Below are 24820 nucleotides of genomic sequence, written 5' to 3'. Positions count from 1 at the left end.
TGTGGTGAATGTACTGGCAGTGCAGCAAGAGAGGGATGATCAGTAGAGTTGCAAAAAACATTGATCAAAGGATTAACTGTTAATAAGTTCATTGATTAATCACTGTTATCTAGAGCAGTGGATTTGTCAAAACTAGTAAAATCCCAGATATTTTTTTATATTTGTATACTTATCCTGCATTACTCCTTAATGCATATTACTTGCTTGTTTCTTGACAGAGAAAAGAGCTGTGTGAAGGTCTTTGCTTGAAGAAGTTGTTCCAACTAGCTGAGAGGCCAACCCTATCACGCAGCTCCCACATGACCAAAGGAAGTGACGTCACAGATCCTCACATGACTCTGGAGTCAAAACATCTGAAGGCATGGTGGGGAGGTAGATCTGCGATGGGTGGGTCCCTTCAGACGCAGTAATGCAGGATAAGTATACAAACATAAAAAATATCTAGGATTTTACTAGTTTTTTTTACTCATCCTGCATTACTCCTTAATGCATCTTTATCGGACAGAAACGGTGGAGGGCATACCTTCAGATGTGGACTTTAATCTTTTATTTCCAGACTCCCTGGCCTGCCTTGGCTATGTGGTCGGCATCGGGTGACCACTCCATGTACGGGAACCTTCAACTCCCTCAGCCCATCTTCGGCTGTATGGTCGGCCTGGATGACTATTACATGGATGGGAAGAGTCAGGTATGCGTTGTGTCCTGGTACTACGCAGCCTGACTCAGTTAGGTCGAGACTGGAGCACCGAGCCGTATGCAAGTGGGGCATGAACCTTCTAGTCCAGGGCATACGCAAGGGGAGGTCGAAAGGCCGGCTCTGGACTAAGAGGCGAGGTCAGTAACGTGTAGTAGTGGTGACCTGTTGGGCCACTACTAACGGACCAAAGCTATGCGTGCCTTGCACGTCCTCAAATGCGACGTCTCGCAGGTAGTGACTGGTGAATACTGTGTTGGATTGCCAGAAACACCCCTCCATGTGTAGAGAGCAGTTGCTGTGTTGCGCCATGGTGGAGGTGACCGCCCGGATCTAATGTGGGTTGTTGGAGCGCTGAGGGTCCAATCTTGCGGCCAGGTAGGCCTGAAGAATCATGGCTCGTAGCCAGAGGGCGATCGTGTTGTGGCTGACTTCCGCCTCGCAAGGTCGGAGATACCAGTACAAAGAGGCGTCGGCGTCGTCGTTGTCTACAGCATTCCTTGGATCGTCTGATGTAGCAACAGAACTGCCAGTACGGAGTTGCACGCCACAAGGTAGGTCATGATGGTACTGCCCTTGAGCTTACGCTTGTGGCGCAGATGGAGCATGAACTCAGCCAAGAATTGAGGCGATACAGATGTGGGGTCCTGTTGTTTGCCCTTGCAAAAGCTTGCAAAAGTCGAAGGATTGCCACTTGTCATCATAGAGGCTACTGGTGATTGGGCGATGCGCCATCGATGCGCCGAGTAGCCCTTGGCGTTCAGTGATCTCTATAAATGGACCAGATGTGAAGACACACTGCTTGTCTGGTCCTGGGTGTGGCTGCCTGCTGTGAGGGTGGATCAGCAGATTTGGCCAATCTGGTAGTGGCAGTGGGTTGGCGTCGGACAGCTCTCTGAGGTCGGCCAACCAAGCCCTCGCTGGCCACCAGGACACGACCAAAGTCCGATCGAGGTTCTGCGTCAAATGATCTTCTGGATGACTTTGGGGAGGAGTACAGGTGGCGGAAAAGCGTACACTTTTAGTCCTTCCCAGGGGACGCTGAAAGCGTCGACTGCCCAAGCCAGGGGATCCAGGACCGGTGATATGTAGGTCAGAACCTGGTAGTTCTGGCTGGTGGCGAATAGGTCCATGTTGGGGAGACCGTGGTATCGACAAACTAGAGTGAAGACATCTGTGTGAAGCTTCCACTCTGTGGGGGTGACTTTGCCTGGCTGAGATAGAGCATTCGCTAGGAAAAAATCGGAACGTCTGCTGCAGGAGCGAGGTCAAATGAGTCATTCCCTGGTTCCCTAAACACCATAAGACGGTTATGTTGTCCGTCGAGATGGAGAGCCAGGGGTGTCTAAGGGACATGGATTCCCATGAAGATGAAGCGGAGGAATTTCCAGTGGTGGGGATGTATAGGGAAATGTAGATAGTCGTTTTCGATATCCAGGCTGATGAGCACATCCTGCGCTGGATCCGTGATCGCAGTAGCCTGAGCGTGGTCATCCTGAAATAAGGTGGACGCGCCAGGTAGTGTTTGTTGAAAGCAGCGAGGTTGTGGATCATCCTGTGTTTGTTCGAGTCCCTTTTGGGGACCAGGAATACAGGTGAATAGAAGCCTCGTGTTATGGCTGGGGCGTGTACTACCTCTATGGCTTTCTTGTCAGTAGCTGCTGTTGAGTAGGTGGGTATGTGTCCACTATGGGGGACGACGTGAGTGGTGTGGCGTTTGTAAGCGTCAGCTTGTACCCGTGTCGGATTATCTTGGTGACATATGGGTCCCCCAGGATCTCCCAATTCTGCCAGAAGTGACTCAGTCTCCCACCTACTTGGGTGTCGACAACTTGGACAGCTGGGGGTGGGAGGTCCCAGTCGTGCCTGTCTGGCGATTCATTTGAGGTCCCTGCGGCCTGCGTTACCTCCCTTGGGGTAGCCGTGGCGGGACTGGTATGCGCCCGAGGACTTTCTTGTGACAAGAGGTAGACGACGTCTGTGTTAAGATCTGCTGTCACTCAGACGTGAAGACATACTTGTGGAAGCCGAGTCCATGCAGTGACAAGAGGTAGACAACGTCTGTGTGGTCGACCGCCGAGGCGGAGGCACTATAGAATATATAGGCATCGTCTGAAAGGGCGCTTGAAGAGGCACTAGGAGAGACGTCTGTAAAGGCGCTAGCGTTGAAGGCTGCCTGGTCTGTAAGTACTGAATGTACTGAAGGGGCGAGGCGTCTATCATGGTTGTCTGTGCCGTAGGCGGGGGCCCCTGTGGGAGACCAAGGGTCTGTCCAGAGGATAGTAAAGGCGCCTCCTAGTAAGCGAGCGCCACGCCGGGCGTCAAGGAGTCCCGCCGCCGTAAAGATAGATGCTGTAGTGGTCAGTGGAGACTGCGACCGTGGGGTACGATATCAAGGTAGTAGTTGAGGTCGGGGGGTACTCATTCAAGATGACCGATCTTGCGGGGGAATTCTCGGAGAGGTCTGACATCCTGCGCCAGTGTTTCCTGGCCTGCTGTGTTCTGCGTTTCTTAGAAACAAGGAGATACTGACAGAAAGCTGTGGGTGAAAGCAGTATACAGTCTTTACATCAGTGACCCTGGAGGCATTGAGATGTACAATTAAGGCACAGGGGGTTGGGATCCCAACATATTACGCTGGCACTTTGAGCAGGAGGGCATGATATCTGCAATGTGGCAGTGTAAAATCACATTGCATCCCCACCCGATTATGTATGCTATAATTTGTTTATCCCAGTGTGTGGGTTTATGATACAAATATTACGACAAACGTAAGACAACATACAACAAAAACAAACGATACTTGCGAGTATATGCCAATCGTGGGGCACCAAGCAAAAGAGTATAGAACGCAAGCCAGTTCATTAACTGCTGGCCACGTAAAATATTCAACATGGCTACTTGGAACAACAAGACACCTGGCATTATGTTTTCTTTTGAGAAAACACCAGTAAGTGTCTAATAACGTTATGCACATGTTTATCAAACATAGAATGTACAAAATATGAACCGTAGGCACAACACAAAGACAAAAAACATTAACTCAAAGAGCCAACACCTGAGGGTTTGAATAAGTTAATGCTACAGCAAAAACAGGTCTTCACTCAACAAGTGACAAGAGTAATGTTTTGATCCGTGATGTCACTTCCTTTGGTAACGTGGGAGGTGCGTGATAGTGTTGCCCTCTCAGCTGGTTGGAACAACTTCTTCAAGCAAAGACCTTTCACACAGTTCTTTTCTCTGTCAAGAGCAAGCAAGTAATATGCATTAAGGAGTAATGGAGGATGAGTAAAAAATGTAAGTGTTAATATATGTAGGTTTACTAAAGTAGACAGAATACACACATATCTGGGCATGAAGTGCTGATGAAAAAATAACATTCTTTGTTCAAAGGATTAGCCTGTATTACATTGATTGATTGCTCATTGTTTTCTAACTGTATGGACTTTCAAAAAGAACTGTGGACATCATGAACATAGTTCACATGTGACACCTATGTGAAACACCCAAACAAACTTCTGTGGTCAGTGGGGTCATAATATCCCGAAACACTATATGTATTTTAATATATTAGATTGTTACACAGACACGTGACAACGGACAAGTTTCTTTGTACAGCTGCAGATGTATGTGACATTGTTCCTTTATGTGGATATCAACATTTCTCAAAGAAGGTAACTGCCTGATTTTATACATGTAACGTTTGTCGGTTGTAATTATGATATTTGCATTTTGTTTTCATTCATTTGCTGTAGCAAGAATGTGGGAGGACTCAACAGTGACTGATCAAATTGTTCCATATGTTAAAACATATCTGGCAATAGCAATCAGTTGTTCCAAAGTGCTATGCTTATGGTTATTATTATTTTAAACATATATAGTAAAAGATGAAACTAAAATAACTGAATGTTGGAATATTTTATATCTGATAAAATAATAGTTTCAGATACTATTCATCTGATCATTTGTGATGATATACAGCTTCTCATTCCTCAATCCTCCAATAGGTGCTTGCGCAGCAAGAATAGCGCCGAACACAAATCGAACCAGTCAGAATTTTAGTCCTTAATAAGCATATTTTGAATCCTCGAAGAATATACCCATGGATATGTCAAGACCTTCAAACTTGGAGTGTTGTCTCCCTTTACGCTCACTTGGTCACTCAATTTTTTTTCTTCAAATATTTGCCAAGTAAACACAAGTCATCTTCCCGAGGCAAGAGAGTTAACTGACTTTAAAAGTCCAGTTTCCACCCTTGCTGAACTAGGCTGGAATTCCTGGGTTCGATCGTAGAGCCACCAGTGGCTATTACAAGTTATGTCCCTTCTATGCTTCTCCTATGGTCCAATCAGATTCCACTGTCATAACAGTTGTGATAAAACAGGTCTAACATCGCAAAGTGCATCAAATCACGTGAGCACCTTGATTAAAAACATGAAAATATTTGGAAAATATCTGTTGACAACGAGTTGGCGGTGCACATACTTTGCAAATCCTTCAATCGACCGAAATCAACATCACAGTTTACAAACCAGATTTCGATTTTGTTGTGCGATTGTGATTGGACTATGCATAGACTCGTCAGTCCAGCCAAAATGTAACTCCATAATACCAGCCTAGTTCGGCAAGGGTGGAAACTGGACTTTTATAGTCAATTAACTCTCTTGCCTCAGGAAGATGACACACGTTAACGTGTTCCAAAGATCCACTCACCTGCTCCCTTGTTCTCTAGTGACATCGATGGCTTTCGCTTTCTGCTGGTACCACCAACTTTTCTCGTCCCCTCTCTACCTGAATATGAAGTTCAGCTTCATCTAAATATTGTCTATGATAAAATTCGGATATTCAGCAGTTTTATCAATCACATTGTAAAAGCAAATATAATGTGTGTGGAGTAAGCTATTTTCGGTACACTTTATCACTGACCATATTTATTATATAAATGCAAAATAAATGCAGAATGCCCAAAATATGTTCTGCTACTTAATACTTATGAACTGTTCATATATTACAATTATATAAATAATCCATCATGTCTATGTCCCAAAAGAAATTCAAAAATTATCTTCACGATGCAGACATCTTTCTGAAAACATCATAAGCTGTCATGCCATGGGCAGTGTCAGTAGACTGTAGAATGTCAACATGAAGTGAACCAGACTGATCACATGGCAAATGTCAGTAGACTGGTCCACTCCATGTTGACATTCTACAGACTGATCACATAGCAAATGTCAGTAGACTGGTTCACTCCAAGTTGACATTCTACAGACTGATCACATGGCAAATGTCAGTAGACTGGTCCACTCCATGTTGACATTCTACAGACTGATCACATAGCAAATGTCAGTAGACTGGTTCACTCCAAGTTGACATTCTACAGACTGATCACATAGCAAATGTCAGTAGACTGGTTCACTCCAAGTTGACATTCTACAGACTGATCACATGGCAAATGTCAGTAGACTGGTCCACTCCATGTTGACATTCTACAGACTGATCACATAGCAAATGTCAGTAGACTGGTTCACTCCATGTTGACATTCTACAGACTGATCACATAGCAAATGTCAGTAGACTGGTTCACTCCATGTTGACATTCTACAGGCTGATCACATGGTAAATGTCAGTAGACTGGTTCACTCCATGTTGACATTCTACAGACCGTATCACATGGTCAATGTTAGTTTACTGGTCCACTCCAAGTTGACATTCTACAGGCTGATCACATAACAAATGTCAGTAGACTGATTCACTCCAAGTTGACATTCTACAGACTGATCACATAGCAAATGTCAGTAGACTGGTCCACTCCATGTTGACATTCTACAGGCTGATCACATAGCAAATGTCAGTAGACTGGTTCACTCCATGTTGACATTCTACAGACTGATCACATAGCAAATGTCAGTAGACTGGTTCACTCCATGTTGACATTCTACAGGCTGATCACATAGCAAATGTCAGCAGACTGATTCACTCCAAGTTGACATTCTACAGACTGATCACATAGCAAATGTCAGTAGACTGGTCCACTCCATGTTGACATTCTACAGGCTGATCACATGGTAAATGTCAGTAGACTGATTCACTCCATGTTGACATTCTACAGGCTGATCACATGGTCAATGTTAGTTTACTGGTCCACTCCAAGTTGACATTCTACAGGCTGATCACATAACAAATGTCAGCAGACTGATTCACTCCAAGTTGACATTCTACAGGCTGATCACATAGCAAATGTCAGTAGACTGGTTCACTCCATGTTGGCATTCTACAGACTGATCACATGGTAAATGTCAGCAGAATGGTTCACTCCATGTTGACATTCTACAGACTGATCACATATCAAATGTCAGTAGACTGGTTCACTCCATGTTGACATTCTACAGGCTGATCACATAGCAAATGTCAGTAGACTGCTTCACTCCATGTTGACATTCTACAGGCTGATCACATAGCAAATGTCAGTAGACTGGTTTACTCCATGTTGACATTCTACAGGCTGATCACATAGCAAATGTCAGTAGACTGATTCACTCCATGTTGACATTCTACAGACCGTATCACATGGTCAATTATGTTTACTGGTCCACTCCAAGTTGACATTCTACAGGCTGATCACATAACAAATGTCAGTAGACTGGTCCACTCCAAGTTGACATTCTACAGGCTGATCACATAGCAAATGTCAGTAGACTGGTTCACTCCAAGTTGACATTCTACAGACTGATCACATAGCAAATGTCAGTAGACTGGTTCACTCCAAGTTGACATTCTACAGACTGATCACATAGCAAATGTCAGTAGACTGGTTCACTCCATGTTGACATTCTACAGACTGATCACATAACAAATGTCAGCAGACTGATTCACTCCATGTTGACATTCTACAGACTGATCACATAGCAAATGTCAGTAGACTGGTTCACTCCATGTTGACATTCTACAGGCTGATCACATAGCAAATGTCAGTAGACTGGTTCACTCCATGTTGACATTCTACAGGCTGATCACATAGCAAATGTCAGTAGACTGGTTCACTCCATGTTGACATTCTACAGACTGATCACATAGCAAATGTCAGTAGACTGGTTCACTCCATGTTGACATTCTACAGGCTGATCACATAGCAAATGTCAGTAGACTGCTTCACTCCAAGTTGACATTCTACAGACTGATCACATAGCAAATGTCAGTAGACTGGTTCACTCCATGTTGACATTCTACAGGCTGATCACATAGCAAATGTCAGTAGACTGGTTCACTCCATGTTGACATTCTACAGACCGTATCACATGGTCAATGTTAGTTTACTGGTCCACTCCCAGTTGACATTCTACAGGCTGATCACATAACAAATGTCAGTAGACTGGTCCACTCCAAGTTGACATTCTACAGGCTGATCACATAGCAAATGTCAGTAGACTGGTTCACTCCAAGTTGACATTCTACAGGCTGATCACATAGCAAATGTCAGTAGACTGATTCACTCCAAGTTGACATTCTACAGACTGATCACATGGCAAATGTCAGTAGACTGATTCACTCCATGTTGACATTCTACAGACTGATCACATGGTAAATGTCAGTAGACTGGTTCACTCCAAGTTGACATTCTACAGACTGATCACATGGCAAATGTCAGTAGACTGATTCACTCCATGTTGACATTCTACAGACTGATCACATGGTAAATGTCAGTAGACTGGTTCACTCCATGTTGACATTCTACAGACCGTATCACATGGTCAATGTTAGTTTACTGGTCCACTCCAAGTTGACATTCTACAGGCTGATCACATAGCAAATGTCAGTAGACTGGTTCACTCCATGTTGACATTCTACAGACTGATCACATAGCAAATGTCAGTAGACTGGTTCACTCCATGTTGACATTCTACAGACCGCATCACATGGTAAATGTCAGTAGACTGGTTCACTCCATGTTGACATTCTACAGACCGCATCACATGGTAAATGTCAGTAGACTGGTTCACTCCATGTTGACATTCTACAGACCGCATCACATGGTCAATGTGAGAAGACTTGTTCACTCCATGTTGACATTCTTCAAGTCATATCAAATGATAGTATCCCAATTGTGTAGATCGATGCTCATGATGTCAATAACTGGATTGTCTTACCCAGACAATTATTTACAGGTTGCCTTCACAAAGCTAGAATACTGCCGAGTGCGTCGTTATACAACAAACTAAACAAGTGAGTCCAAATATTGCATTATGTTGACACCTATGATGTCATGATCAAAGGCTGATAACTCTTGTAGTGTTTTTGCTCGAGAAAATAAACTAATAAGCATCATCAAATAACTGAGACTTCATCACTGAGTGCAAAATGAGTTAATAATACTAATAATAACAATAATTGAAATAAAATTTGGGGATGGACGACACAACATGGTACTGGAGATGGACGACACAACATGGTACTGGAAATGGATGACACAACATGTTACTGGAGATGGACGACACAACATGGTACTGGAGATGGACAACACAACATGGTACTGGAGATGGACGACACAACATGGTACTGGAGATGGACGACACAACATGGTACTGGAGATGGAAAACACAACATGGTACTGGAGATGGACAACACAAAATGGTACTGGAGATGGATGACACAACATGGTACTGGAGATGGACGACACAACATGGTACTGGAGATGGACGACACAACATGGTACTGGAGATGGACGACCCAACATGGTACTGGAGATGGACAACACAACATGGTACTGGAGATGGACGACACAAAATGGTACTGGAGATGGATGACACAACATGGTACTGGAGATGGACGACACAACATGGTACTGGAGATGGACGACACAACATGGTACTTGAGATGGACAACACAACATGGTACTTGAGATGGACAACACAACATGATACTGGAGATGGATGACACACCATGGTACTGGAGATGGACGACACAACATGGTACTGGAGATGGACGACACAACATGGTACTGGAGATGGTCGACACAACATGGTACTGAGATGGACGACACAACATGGTACTGGAGATGGTCGACACAACATGGTACTGGAGATGGATGACACAACATGGTACTGGAGATGGACGACACAACATGGTACTGGAGATGGACGACACAACATGGTACTGGAGATGGACGACACAACATGGTACAGGAGATGGATGACACACCATGGTACTGGAGATGGACGACACAACATGGTACTGGAGATGGACGACACAACATGGTACTGGAGATGGACGACACAACATGGTACTGGAGATGGACGACACAACATGGTACAGGAGATGGACGACACAACATGGTACTGGAGATGGACGACACAACATGGTACTGGAGATGGATGACACAACATGGTACTGGAGATGGATGACACAGCACGGTACAGGAGATGGACGACACAGCATGGTACTGGAGATGGACGACACAACATGGTACTGGAGATGGACGACACAACATGGTACTGGAGATGGACGACACAACATGGTACAGGAGATGGACAACACAACATGGTACTGGAGATGGACAACACAACATGGTACTGGAGATCAAAACAACAACAAATCGTTGACAATCGGCAAATGATGTATACCGTATTTTCTTAAGTATAGTGCGCACCCCTCTCTAGCGGATTCAGAATTTTTTTGGGGAAAAAAATCAAATAGATCTTCCAAGCGCAGAAAAAAAATTACACCGTAGATATATCTACCCCTTTAGCGAAGTCCGGCAAACGAACGGGTGATGAGAAACTTGGTCAGTACAAATTCGAGATTTGAGAGAAAAAATCACCAGACATGTTGATTTACCGTTTAAATTGTATTTTTTGTTCTGCTAGGCATTGATTTATATCCAGGATATACCATGTGTATCTTCTCGTAAACTAAGCCGGACACAGCAATCAGCTGTACACACATTTTCTTGGAATTTACCGGTGATTCAGTCAAGACACACCCAATGATATAACTTTACAGGGTTTTAATGCAAGGATCGGCAAAAACTGTACCTGAAACTATTTTTTTATCAGGAATAATATATTCCAATATCTTGTTAATTTAGATGCAGCTTTTACTAAACATATTTGAAATAATAATAACCCTAAGCAAAGCAGCTGATTGCAATACCCGGGTATTACATGGTTTTACATGGAACCAGTCTGACCAGTCACCGTCAAGGCTCCCGCGCACGTGATCGCGTGATCGCGAGAATTACGTGTTGACATAGAATCGTCCAACAAAAACAAATATGACTTTTAACGAGTCAAAGTATGGCATTTATGACATATGTATTCATTCTCTGTCAACTAAAGTTCGCTTCAAGGCGTCAATAGCGGTAATCTGACCGTGGTTTCTGTCAATAACTGTGAGTTGTGCGATCTTCCGATCACTTCACACATGATCTCGCCGAAATTAATTAAAACAATATTAAAAGTAATTTTGAATAAAATTAATGAAATAAGTTACAAACATAAGTCCAGATATACAAAGAACACTTTTTATAGTCAGACAGTGTAATTACATGATTAATTTGCGTACTTCAGTATGGATTTGTTGACATGGTATTTCCGGTGTTACATGCTCACGGTAATGTCTTTCCATCGGGGAAAAACATCAAAACTCATTATTTTGTGTATAATGTGCACACCCTTCTACACAGCTGTGGGGTTTTTTTTAAGATAATGCGCAGTATACTCAAGAAAATACGGAATGCTTTGAATGGCGAAGCTGACATGGAAGTTTCATCGTCTGTCGACACGTTTGATAACCAAAACCTGCAACTGGCACCGGTAAACTGTCAGATGATGTTACTGACACAATGTTCTAAAGCTTGTTTGTCTGAAAAACTCAAAAGCTTCAACAACAGTTGTTCATGATATAAAACTGATTATTCAAACTAATGGATTTTGGTGTGTTTTGTTATGCAGAAGCTCAGTTAAATTACAAGTCATTACTTTTGGCTCCTTACATTTTGCCTTGGCTCCTTGAAATTCTACTTGGCTCCTTGAAAAAAAGATTTAGGAGCCAAGTGGCTCCTTTGAATTTTTTTTAACTTTGTGGCCTGCCTCTTCTCTTACCTGAATCCTCCGTCTCACTCTCCTCTGTCAGTTCAGCAGTCAGTCTTCTCTGTATTTTGGATTCAAGTTTCTTCAGTGTCTTCAACTCTAGTAAAATAACAGTTTCAAGAACACATCAAATACAGTTTTCACAAGTATAATTTTGATATGCTAGAAAGATGACCTTCACATCTATATATGGAAGACAAACCTGTCCAAACAACAAAAGCTATTTCATAGTGGGGATCATAAGATTGGTTTACCAATTGTTACTGTATATTGAAGTTTGATTATTGATAACATCATCATAAATCAATCATAAAATGCTAACCCACATTCTAAAACACTGTTAAATTGTAATGCTCTGCATGTTTGATTCCTAATCCAGTTAGTATGGTTAAATCTACAGATACCCCAGCTCTACACTGAACACACCGTGTTATTATCTCCCAGTCACGGGGAACCCTGGCAGATTAAAATGTTCATAAAGAGACAACATGAAATGATTCTATCTATTGTTTTAATGTTTCCTTCCAATCATGGAAACTCTATGGTACTTTTCAACATAACTTTTCATTTTATAGTAATGTTACATCATATAATTTTAAGACACTCTTAATAAAGATTAATAGCAACATATCACCAAAACAACAGGGGCCTGTAAATATTCAAGTCTCAACTAGATCATTTGAAGCTAAGTTGAACTTGTTGTCTTGGAAATGCAATAAAAAATAAATTTAATAAAATATTTACTCCTTAATGCATATTACTGCTTACTTTACAACAACAAAAAGACAGCACACAACGATGGTCTTGGGTTAAAAAAAAAAAGGTTGTTTCAGAGTCCCTCTCCTGATTTTTGTACTGACCATCGCTGCTGTCATGTGACCTTGATGACAAATCACCTTCCTCACATCACTGCCTGTCGCCAGAGCTTAAAAAACATACTTTTGAGGTTTCTGAAGCCAAAGTGGGGAGGCAAGTCTGCAACGGGTGGGTCCTTGAACGTAGTAATGCAGGGTAAGTATACAAATGTAAAAAATTATTTAGATTTTACAAAACTTTTCACTTATCCTGCATTACTCCTAAATGCATCTTAATCTGACGAATTGGAGGGGGGAAACCTTCAGAAAGTCCAAAAACCTTAATTATGCACACCCCAAACCAACGACACATGTTTGTCAATATTCCGTGAGGGGGGAAAATGTTCATAAAAAAACACCAATATGTTTGGGTCGTTCAAATATATCACAGATTGAACGTAGGAATTAAAGAGTAGTTCCCTACACATGTTTAGTAATAAAGAAAATATTAGCTAGGCAGCTAATTCTTTACTTACTGTGTCATAGAGCCAAGGTTGTCTAATTTTCTTCTACTGGCCGAATCTCAGTGACTTGCGCAGGGAAGTAGACTGGCTCTGTATAGGGCAAGTTCATTATTTGTGTCGGGGGTTGGTAACCTGCTGGGCTACTACCAGAGGGCCAAACTTCACACGCCTTCAATGTCCTTGAAAGCCACATCGCGATAATAATGACTAGCGAAAACTGTGTCGGACCTCCAAAACTCCTTCGATGATCATTCTAATTGAACAATTGCTGTGTAACGCCATGGTCAAGGCTAGCGCCCTGATCTGGTGACGATTATTTGCTCTCCGAGGATCCAGTTTGGTGATCTCGTAAGCCTGAAGGATGACTGCGCATAACCATATGTGTTACAACTAACTTCGGTCGTGGATAAAGGACACACAGGTATAAATAACCACTTCCTCGACCCATGCCTAGTCTTGGAACGGTGGATGAAAACTCTAAGTACTCACACCGGGCATAGAAGTTCACCCTCATCTTCCACTCCCACAATAGTCGATATTGGTGGGATGATGAAGGAACGATCGGGTTAGCCTGGTAGTTGATTTTTTGCTATAAAATCCCAGCACAACCCGAGATGTACCGCTCCGTGCGTCCCATGCTCAAAACAGACCAAGGTAATATTGATTGCATGTAGCTCGTTCATCCATGCCGTATTGACTGATGCCAAGAAAAATATAATGTTTTCTTGGTGAGGTCATAAAATGGCCTGTAGTTCCGAGACCTTAGTCATCTTGCGATTTTCCAGAACGGCCAACACTGAGGTAAGTGCAACCAAACCAGAGTAATGGTGCTATCTTTCAAGTGTGCCGACTAGCCCTTCACACTTAACGCCTTTGAAAGACAAACCAAGCATGCAGACAAAATCTGTCTGGCATTTGGTGAGGCCATTTGCTGTGAGGGCGGATGATTAGGTTGGACCACCCTCTCGCTGGCCATCAGGGTGCGACCGAAGTCAGAGCAAGATTCCTTGTCTCCTTGATCTTTTGTGTCACTTTGGGAAGTAGAACAGGTGGCGGAAAAGCATACGCTTTTAGCCCTTCCCAAGGAATGCTGAACGCATCCACTGCCCTCGTCTGCGGATCCGGAAATGGGGAGACAAACGTCATAAGTTGATAGTTTGGGCAAATAGCAAACAGGTCGGTGTTTGATTGCCCGAACTTCTAAAGCAGTAACTAAAATGCTTCTGTGTGAAGTTTCCACTCATTGGGAGCCACCCTGTCTGGACGTGATAACGCATTGGCCAATGTGTTTCCATATCCGGGGATGTGCTGAACTATGAATTGTAGTTCCAGATGATCCACTAGATGGAAAAATCTGAATGTCTGTTAAAGCAGGGAGTGGGAATGCGTTGTTTCCTGATTGCGCAGGCACCACAGCACAGTGCTGTTGTCTATGGATATTGCCAGTTGGGCTGACTGTAGTTCATTCTACCAATGTGATATGGCCAGAATTAACAATTCCAACTCCAAGTGGTTTATGTGCCAATTTCGATGAGCACCAGGCCATAGCCCTGAGGCTGTCTGGTCTTGCAGGTGAGCACCCCACCCGTGAAGGGAGGTGTCTAGGAACAGGTGTAGTATTGGGGATAACCCGGGATAAAAAGACTCATCCTCAGACATTCAACTCTACTGTCCACCAATGAGGTAAGGCCTTAGCTGGGCCGGTAGAGTGATCGCCTTGAGTGGATCCTGACGCCTGATGTAAGGGTTCAGGAACTGTAGAATTGGGCGCAGTTGTAATCGGCCTCTGCTGTTTAAGTCCTGTGGCGAAGTGAGTAACCCCAGCAACGCTTGCCATTGGTGTAGAGTGCATGGTTGGTGTAGTGCAGGTGACAAGAGGCACAAAATCTTGTGACATCTGTCCCTCGGTACTGATAGGAGATCCTGGTCTGTCTGGAACAGGCCTCCTATGAACTGAAGTCGATAGGATGGAGTAAACTCCGACTTTGCCTTGTTGATTATCCATCCCAGTTGATTTAGTAGGCGTCTGGTAAATTCCTGATGGCGTACTAGCGTCAGTATGTGTCTATGTACGACTCATGCCAAAAGTTCTTCAGGTGTAGAAACACAGTTATTGGCTTCATTCTTCATGTAAATAGCCACGGAGTCACTGAAATGCCAAATGGGAGAACTGCCCATTGGTAGTGAACTCCATTGACCTGGAACCTGAGGAGCCTACGTTCGGAGGGATGGATAGCTATATGCAGGTAGGCATCATGCAAGTCGAGACTGATCAAGGATCGAAAGCATTGATGCTGGTTCTGAGCAGTCTCAAAGTGGTGAGGCAGCAATAAGGTGGATGCTTCAGACAACGTTCGTTGAACACGGAGAGATTGCGGATCATTCTCATCTTGTCTGAGTCCTTCATGGGTACAGGCCAGCCCCCTTGGAAAGAAAATGAGACACATGTTCTAGACCCTTGAGCGCGGTCTCATCCCAAGTGTCATTGGGATTTGGGCGTGCATGTCTGCGATCTGTTCATTGAACAGGAAAGTAGATGACTAGAGTGGCCTTAAGATGGTTTCTCATGTGGTCAATTGGAAGCTGTTGGAAATTCACCATAGTTTGGAAATGATCTAATCGGATAGGGTTATCCTCTGATAGATCCTGATCCGCTGCATGCATTGACGATGTTTGTGCTGACAAAGGTATCAGTACACACCTGATTTCTATGAATGCAAATCTGGTATTTTGTGCCATAAGAGTAGTTGGCCCTCATGAGCCTGTCATCCTTTGTATCTTCTTATCCAAACAATGAGCTTGGTCTGTGACCACAACGATAGGAAGATCATCCTTCCTAAACTTGGATGGCTTAAATGACGGAGCAAGTGTAAGCTTGGAGAAGTCCTCGTCCAATGACATCTGTCAACATCGGATCCACCGGAATCGATGTAGGATGTGACCCTATGGTGTCCTCTGCTACCCAATTGGGTCCTTGCACTGAGCCAAGATGCATATTCCATTCCACAGAGGATATTCCATTTGATAAGTCCGACGAGTCAGAGGGTTGTTGGCGCACTCATCATCAGCTTCTGCTCCGGTGGTTGCCGCCTCCTCTATCAGAAGGCTTTGATGACCCGCCTGGGTCATGCGCCGATGTCCCCGTACAGGCTGGCGTACAAGCGCAGGCCAGCGATGTATGCGCTGTACCAGAACACACATCAGGCACTTGGTATACATTAGGGCCGGTGTAGGTGCTAACACTTGTGCCATAGCTGTAGCTGACGCAGGCATCTGGTACATAGGCGAAGGCAGGATACAGGTGTTCCATAGGCTGCTGCCACATGGACTGCATAAAGTTTTGAATCCAATAAGTGTTCTGGAACAGTGCTGACGCCTGAGCGTACATCTGCTGCGCTGGATAAGTCATTGGAACAGCGCTTAGCTGATCATGCGTCACCTGCATAACAGGGAACACTGTAAGCCCTGGGGCTGATGTCATTGTAGAGGCGCTTGGGTGGTAGGCAGGCGCTGCGTTCGGCGCAGTGCCATGAGATGCAATGCTCATTGGTGATGACTGGATCATTGTAGAGGCGCTTGGGGGGTAGGCGCTTGGGTGGTCTATGTGACGCGCGCGCAGACAGGAGCCGACAGTAGCAGTTACGATACTCACAATGGCCTCTCGTATTGTTAATTTCGGTGGAGGATGCACGTCTCAATGACAGGAGCCATATTAACCACCAAAAATAACGACTGCATAGGAATGACAGAAGCATGTCCATCGCTAACCTCTGGCGATTGTGACATCTTCCTCGCCACTCAACGGGATTGCTGCAAAATACGCTTGAGAGTAATCTGTCTATAGATTGCAAAAACTCGCTGGAGAGAGAGTTACAAAAACAATTACATTGAGAGTTTTGAGAGCAAATTTACGTACATGCCAAACAAGGTTGGATGAGTATCTTTGGAACAATTTCTCCACGACAATTAGTACAACACACAAACATAAGTTACGCAAAATAAAGAATTGTTGATGAAACAGAGATTTGCCATAGAATTAAACAGTATTCTATCGGCAGATTTTTTATGAGTTGAAAGTGTTTACATAGTATTGAAACACACAAACTCAATGTAACGCCAAAGCTACTAATATTTAAAAACACATGAATATGTTATACATACCTAGATGGGAATTGTAAACAATTTGACTACCTTTGCAGGCAAACAATTGTAACACAAATCCGAAATGGCGGGAAATAACGAGTATGTGGTGGGAAAAAAAGACAAAAGTCTTTTGACGCCTTAATAACCCACATAAACATGATAAAAGTACACAACTTGGTGAAAGTATTATGAAAAGAATACATCAGCCATCGCAGATAAAGTTTAGAGTTATAGCCGAAGCTGAAGGGCTAAAATTATCCAATTTGAAGAGCTGAGCTGAGCTGAGACACGTCCTTGCTGTGGCGCAACAGGGAGTGATGTGAGGTGACTTGTCATCAAGGTCACATGACAGTGGTGATGGTCCATGCAGAAAGCAGGAGTGGGACTTTGAAACAACCTTGTTTCTTCGCGCAAGACCATCGCTGTGCACTGTCTTTTTGTTGTACTAAGGTAAGCAGTAATGCAGGATAAGTAAAAAATATGAATATTCACGATTATGGAAAAGCCACCATGACAGTGATGTGTATACAGAGTATCACAAAGAAATATTGAAGTTTATCATGTTTCTGCTCTGGAAATTAACAACCCCCACATTTGACGCTAGATCAAAGTAGTTGCCTTGGAAATGCAAGAAATACAAATTTGTAGAATTCCTGAATAGCAGAAAACACACGTTCAGCAAATGCTTGATGTGTACACCTAGTTTCACTTCATTTGGATGTGGATAAAAATACAAAGGTATCACCGGTAGTACTTTTTATGTCACAGTGTTTGGGTTCATATGTAATTTTTACAATTTCAATGCTCTTACAAGTTCTGAATCCCGGGATTAAATGTTACTGTACATAAAGCATGTTTACTGTAATTTCTTGAGTATAGTGCACACTTTTTTGGAAAAAACACACAGCTGTGTATTATACATGCCATAATGAGTTTTGATGGTAAATATTCATGATCCATGGGTGTCTTTACTGTTTAGAAAATACATTAATACAAAGTAATATGCACTCCCTTAATAACAAACATTGTCACACACCTTTGTAAGTTTTGGCACCAGGAGCTTATTTAATTGTACCATTACAAGTATAACCATGCCACTGGACCTCTAATACAAGGAATATGAATACCCTGCCATATCAGCATATAAAAAGTGACATCTTTACCAGAAACGACTTTTGATGGGCAATTGTCTGGTATGGCCAGACACCAGTTATCATCGCTGTTTTTCGAGTTATTTCTAAAATTTCTAAAATAAAAGTCTAGTGTACACTACTAACTTGATTGTTGTGAAACAAGAGAAAATGCTCTCATCTTGTAGCATGCAAACAGTTTGAGTCTGTAGCTCATGTACTGGGACGAGAGGGAATAAGACGGTGATACTGGTAACCAACCAGTAGGTTATATTGTTGCAGAAGTCACGTGACTTTTAAAATATTAACCCCAACCAACGATATATGAGGATTTACAGATGATCTGTTGCAAGTGAATGAATGGTGTCAATCCTGAGCCTTTGACGAGGGACTTACAAACTTCATTCACGAGGAACAGATAATCCATCACGATGAGTTTCGAGTAGGCTATTCTATATGTTTGCGCTACTCATTCATACAATTATTTTTTAAATTCCTCCCGATAATTCTGATCATATATGATTTGAAACGGTCAGGGCTATTTATAAAGATTCTAGTTTCACCACAAGCTTTGTGACGGGTGCCAATTAGGAACAGGCAGGCAAAAAAATGTTTTGAAGAAATCCTAAAGATTAAAGACAAAGTGTTTTATTCAGCTGTACTGTAATCATTTAAAAGATTTGTTGAATTTTTTAACCACTGCAATTATCCATGACCCACGCAATTGGGATCGATGACATGCATCAACCAAGTCAGCGAGTCTGACCACCTGATCCTGTTAGTCGCCTTCAGCAATATCTACAATGTAGATATTGCATGTTATTATGCCTCAAAGTGAGATTGACCAATCAGAGAGCAGAACTATTAAATCCAAGATGGTTGTTACTGACGTAATACCGTCAGAAGCATTTTGGATTTTCCAATATTCACCTCACATATTTCACATGACTATTTTGGTACAGAAATTTGTTATTCTACACTGTTTTGTGTTTTAATATCATTAATTGTGATGTGCAAAGACATTATTTTTTAAAGAAACCATGTTCATACAAATTATAGAGACAAAAAAGCTTACAACAGAGGTCACCGAGTCACAAATAGCAACGTCATAGACCATAACATAGGATGACGTCACAAACAAGCAACGTGAAGCTAATGACATCACATAGCAATAGAATAGATAACTGGTCGTCGTTAGGGAAAAGCGGACTGGTAAAAATATTGGGATCAGCTGCGGAAGCCAGTTTTAGATGATAAAGGTTTATTTGTACCAGGGCTTGATTCAGGCACTAGATATAGCTTGCACCTGCTGCATGTTGACATCCAAATCTTGTTGCACCAGACTAAACCAGGTTGCATAGTGCATACATAATAAAATCTATTAACAATAGATGTATATAATCTGTGTCTTTAATATTCTCATAGTTTCAGTTCACTGACAAGATCGCTTTGAATGCTAAAGTGGGAAGAAACTTTACAGAAAGTATTTACCGATGAACAGTGGGTGTGATTTAATTTGATGGCAACAAGGTGTACCCAGAGTGTAGATCTGAGATGGTTTCAGTTTAGGATTATCCACTACATATCACCTTTAAATAATTACTTACATAGTATTTGGTAATAAAGGTGAGGTGAAATTGGGTTTAACATCGCGTCCAAGATTATTGCACTTATATCATGTATACAGCGACGTGCATGCACGTGTGTGTGTGGCTGCTTGTACTAGTCCGGACTGATGCCGATTTATAGTGCTAGCCCACTGAGATACCATGCCGCAGTTTAACATGAATACTCCACTCAGACACAGTATACTGACTCCGAGCCGACCAGTCCTTGTTTTAGCCCCTTAATGCCGAGCGCCAGACAGGGTAACAACAAGTACCTTCTTTTAACGTCTTTTGGTATGACGCGGCTGGGGATCGAACCCCGGACCTTCCGCTCTCCGGGCGGACATTCTACCATTAGACCATGGAGGCGGTCCTGGTTAAAAGGATTCACCAAGTTGCGTCTTCTGTAGTAAATATAGTGAAACTATTGTACATGCATTTTATGGTTGTGAATATGTTGCTCAGATGTAAGAGCTTGTTCTCAACTGGTTCACTGCATCTGTGGAAGGTAGACTTGATTTCTGTAAATAAATATTTTATTTGGATTTAAGGAGAAGAATAACAACTGTCTCAATGAAGTTTTATTACTTATCAAATTGATTGCGTTTAAACAATCACGAAAGGGTTTTCAGTTAAAGTTGAAATATATTAAACGTGTAGTTATTAGATACTACGATATGACCAAATTAATTGCATTCTCAAATTGCAATTATACAGCTTTCTATCAGTTCTGGTCTTCCTTCTACAGACTTTTCAATCCTAGCAAAGAATATTAGTATGATATCATATTAGTATGATATCATATTATTTGATTGTCTATATTTGCAATATATTTTGAATGTTTGATGTAAAGGGAGTGGATTTTGAATAATGTATAATTGTTGAAATGTTACACATTGTATTTTATTTGAAATGTGAATAAAGATTTAAATAAAAAAGATCGATTTGAATGGAATCACTTATACATACCATAAATTCTCGCGCTTTCTTGTCATTATCATAAGATTCATTTGATGACATTAAGCCCAAAGGACAAAGTCAAATTACACATAACACTGGGTATAGTGATGTAGTATGGTAAATAATGTGTACTGATTTCAAAGACTGATGTTGTCAAGGTTGTGTAGAAAACGTTCTTAATAGGTCAGTCACAATTTATTTTAAATGTTGACATGCACTGGTTGCATTTGTCAATATGAGTTTGCACTTGTGTGTGATCCCTGTTGTACAGAAGCTTAATTATAATACCACAGTGGGTCATTACACTCACTGTTGCTATACTAAAAGAAAATTACATTTCATTTATTTATATCAATTTTTATACAATAAACTGAAAATTAATTTAATTATGGTGATTTTGTTTGGCCTATAAATCCATTCATATTTGTCAGCCGTTATATATCTAACTAATACAACTGGGATAGCCGGAAGCCAATGTAGATTGTACCGTCACGGCATCAGGATGAGCAGAAGTAGTTTTCAACCAACCTAATTGAAACTCATAAAAATAATAATAATAATAATTAAATGCAATTCTAACACATACACTTTCGCTTATAACAGGAGAGATAGTTTACTGTAGGTGGGGCGTATTTGCTCACTGATCTTGGCGTATTGGTTTCTACGTGAGTTTCCCCCCACTGTTTAGTGTTTACATCACTTCATGCAGTTCATCTCGCTGCTCGGGTTAGGACGTACGTTACCTTATAGTCAATAATTTGTATCACCATCGAGACAAAGATTACCTTTTACATCAAGACGACCTCCCTTAATCAATGTTTGAATTTGTCTCAGCTTTTGCTTGTCTTTAAGTGTGGGACCATCATCAGACTGTGCCATCTTCGAACACGTGTTGTAAATAGCTGGCTTACATTTGTGTATAGCAATCAAAACGGACCAGCACCAAAATGGGCTTGGAAGTTATTGTCAAAACGGCTAAAATGTGCAGGCCCACTTGAACAAAACAGTTGAAGCGCTACGACTATTGCAACTCTCATATACTTAAACATGGACTTGTAATGCTTCAAACATTTCCGTCAGAGTGGACAATGGATATGCAGAAGATCATTCACATAATACTACATAGATCTAGTCGGTCTTGCTGGCCTCGCCTCTGTTGTGCGTGTCCTTCGGGTGAGCAGTTCCATCTACGTTGTTGTTGTTTGTTTGTTTATTAGATTGTTATAGGAATAGTACCATTCATTACTCTTATGGGTGGAGCCAATGCGTGGATCGATGCTCGTGGTGTCAATCACTGGATTGTCTGGTCCAGACTCGATTATTTACAGACCGCCGGCATATAGCTGGAATATTGCTGAGTGCGGCGTTAAACAACAAACAAACAAACTAAAGTAAAGTGCAAATTCTAGTATTTTGCGACTTTTTATATTTGTATTGTTATAATTAGTTACATGGTCCTGTGCTCTAATATTCTCCGAGTGAGGCACCTATAATCACCTGCACAAAAAGTCAGCGATCTAATCCACTCAGCCACCGAGGCTTCCACCGAAATCTCCAGTTTATTGACGGTATCCGAGCACGTAGACCCTTTCGTGGAGTGACAGCACCGACGTGACAGATTGAGTTGGGCCAGCAGGGTACGCCGTTGACAAGTGCGGGACAGGAGACGAGTTATATTTTGTTTAGAGCTTACTGTCGTCGAGATGTATATACTGATGTCAAGGTAAACGCCTAGCGCCGATCTGTGTCCAGGAAGATGAAGCGTATGGAGGGGATGGTGTCATGGTGTTGATGCACGGGGTAGACATGCTCGCAATTAATCCAGTGTCTATACTGACTTTGCAGATATTTTTTATACTGTTGTTGGACAGATGTTTTGACAGTAACATTGTGGATCATCACATTTTGACCCCCATGTGTGTCTCTGGGTCACTGTTATTCGAACAGTTTCTGCTTTTTTTAAGTGTATTCTTTTTCACAAGGTGTGAAAACACGACTCTCATTAATATATACTCAGCACACAAAAGAGAAACGCAGAACGGTTCTGTGCTTGTTGTTGACGTGCATCACATACATGTTCGATTGGGTTGAAATTTTGAGACCTCGAGGGCCATGGCAGGACCTGGAAGTTGTGATTCCTTAAAAAGACCGTTGTCGGTCTTGCCGTGTGAGGTCGGGCGTTGTCTTGTTGGAAAATAATGTGCGCTTGTTGCATAATGGGACGGACGTGTGACCGAAGAATCCCATCCGTGTAACGGGGGGTTTGCTGGGTGGGGTGGGGGTTGTAAAGGAATGATAAATAATAATAATGTGGAAAAGTTGGGCTTTGGTGGGGGGAGGGGGTCAAGCGTGGGAAGGCACGGCGTCGGCTGGCGAGCTGGTGTGGCGAAGGAAGTTACTGCTCCTGGAGGAAGAGCTCGGAACAGTGCGGTGGTGAGGCGGGCGGCGGCGTTGGTGATGAAGAGCGGGCTGACTGGGAGATCACAGTCGACCAGGAACTCCGAGAGGGGTTAGGGTGGACCTTGTGCTGCTCCAGGATGAGTTCTGCCTGCTGTGCAAGGTGGGCACGGACGTCTACCTCAACATCTTGTTCCGGAACCGGGTCGGTTTGGACTTTGCTGGTGTTGAGGGAGGGGCCTGGTGTTGTGGCGGTCTGCGTTTCCGGGGGGGGGGGGGGGGGGGGAGAGTCAGGGGAGAAGATACTTTTCCTCTGTCTCTTTTTCCTCCCGTGGCCAGTCCCTACCGGCGTGCGAAAGGGCTCCTCCCCTCTGGATTCGAGAGGAGCGAGTTCCAGTGCAGCTGTCGGGGGCGGAGGGGTGGTGGGAAGGCTCTCCTGGATCTCCATGGGGGTGATTGGTGGAGCCTTCTTCACTGTAGGCGGCCTGGCCCTCTGTACCGGGCGTGGTGCAGCAGGGGTAGGGCCCGGGGTCTTCTTCTCCTTAGGCTTGGTCTTGGCCGGAGCCTATACCAGAGGCCTTTTCCTTTGGCCTAGGTCAAAGGAGATTGAGAGGGTGGATGAGTTGGACTTGTACGAAGTCCGGAGGGAGTAGTCCCCAACCCTGTAAGCCAGCAAGGGTTCCAGGATGGCAACTAGCTCCCTAGGTAGCGATAGAGCGATATCTCTCATAGTAGAGCGTGGGTTGCGAGCTAGGAAGGACACGTCTGCACGGGGCGAGTGTCCAAGCCTGAGCTCTAGAAGATATACGTGGTCGACCGGATCTGAGAAGGTCCCGTGTGTCTGATGACGGTTCGACATTCCTGGGATAGTGCTTGGTGCTACGTGAAAAAACATGGCTACGGCCGAAGAGGAATCGCCTGTTTGCAGTCAGCCGATGGCGTTGATGCGTTGGGTTTCCGTCAGTCATAGCATGTTTTCGCTGTTCACTTGCTGTAGGAATGTGATGGCATGCAAATGAAAACCCAACGTTTTTATAGCCCAACAAGTGATGTTGCACGTGCAGGCATGTCATGTTAGTATGTTTCGGCGCCAGGCTATCACGTGGTCGTATTTTTGCTATTTTTCCATCGTTTCACCAAATTTCTGCAGTATCTCATTTTTACCACACAAATCAATGCCAATCCATGCAGAAATGATGAATTCATTTTTAGTATTAGATTTGCATGGGTATCAGCAACAGTCTATCAGATACTTAAGATTATACTACTTTTGCGGGGTTTTTTTCGCCGAGTTTATATATATGTCTTGAACATGCAATTTTTTTTGGTTTTCTTTAGCAGTTACCCGGAGTATGAGTAGAGTCCATATAGCCGTCAGTGTAGAAGACACCCAGAGTATATACTGACACGTGTTTTACCGACAAAGTGTGTGCTGACACGTTTCATACCGACAATGTGTCTTTATTACGATGGACACCAATGTG

The 24820-nt window shown here is 43.0% G+C and overlaps 1 protein-coding gene across 1 annotated transcript in view; it reads right to left on the bottom strand.

Moving 5' to 3' along the window:
* LOC124116885 (ATP-dependent RNA helicase HAS1-like) overlaps positions 1-21851 on the bottom strand; it is a 56724-nt gene extending 34873 nt beyond the window's left edge. The window contains exons 1-3 of the mRNA XM_048383656.1: positions 21725-21851; positions 11794-11880; positions 5408-5485 (exon numbers count right to left, since the gene is read on the bottom strand). Of these exons, the coding sequence (XP_048239613.1) occupies positions 5408-5485; positions 11794-11880; positions 21725-21818 (259 nt within the window). The 5' untranslated portion in view covers positions 21819-21851. The remainder of the gene's footprint in view (positions 1-5407; positions 5486-11793; positions 11881-21724) is intronic.
* Positions 21852-24820: the final 2969 nt, after the last annotated feature.

The sequence above is a fragment of the Haliotis rufescens genome, unplaced genomic scaffold (assembly GCF_023055435.1).
Source record: "Haliotis rufescens isolate VD_foot unplaced genomic scaffold, xgHalRufe1.0.p SCAF_5, whole genome shotgun sequence".
Lineage (NCBI taxonomy): Eukaryota > Metazoa > Mollusca > Gastropoda > Lepetellida > Haliotidae > Haliotis > Haliotis rufescens.
This window is presented reverse-complemented; position numbering and strand designations above follow the sequence as displayed.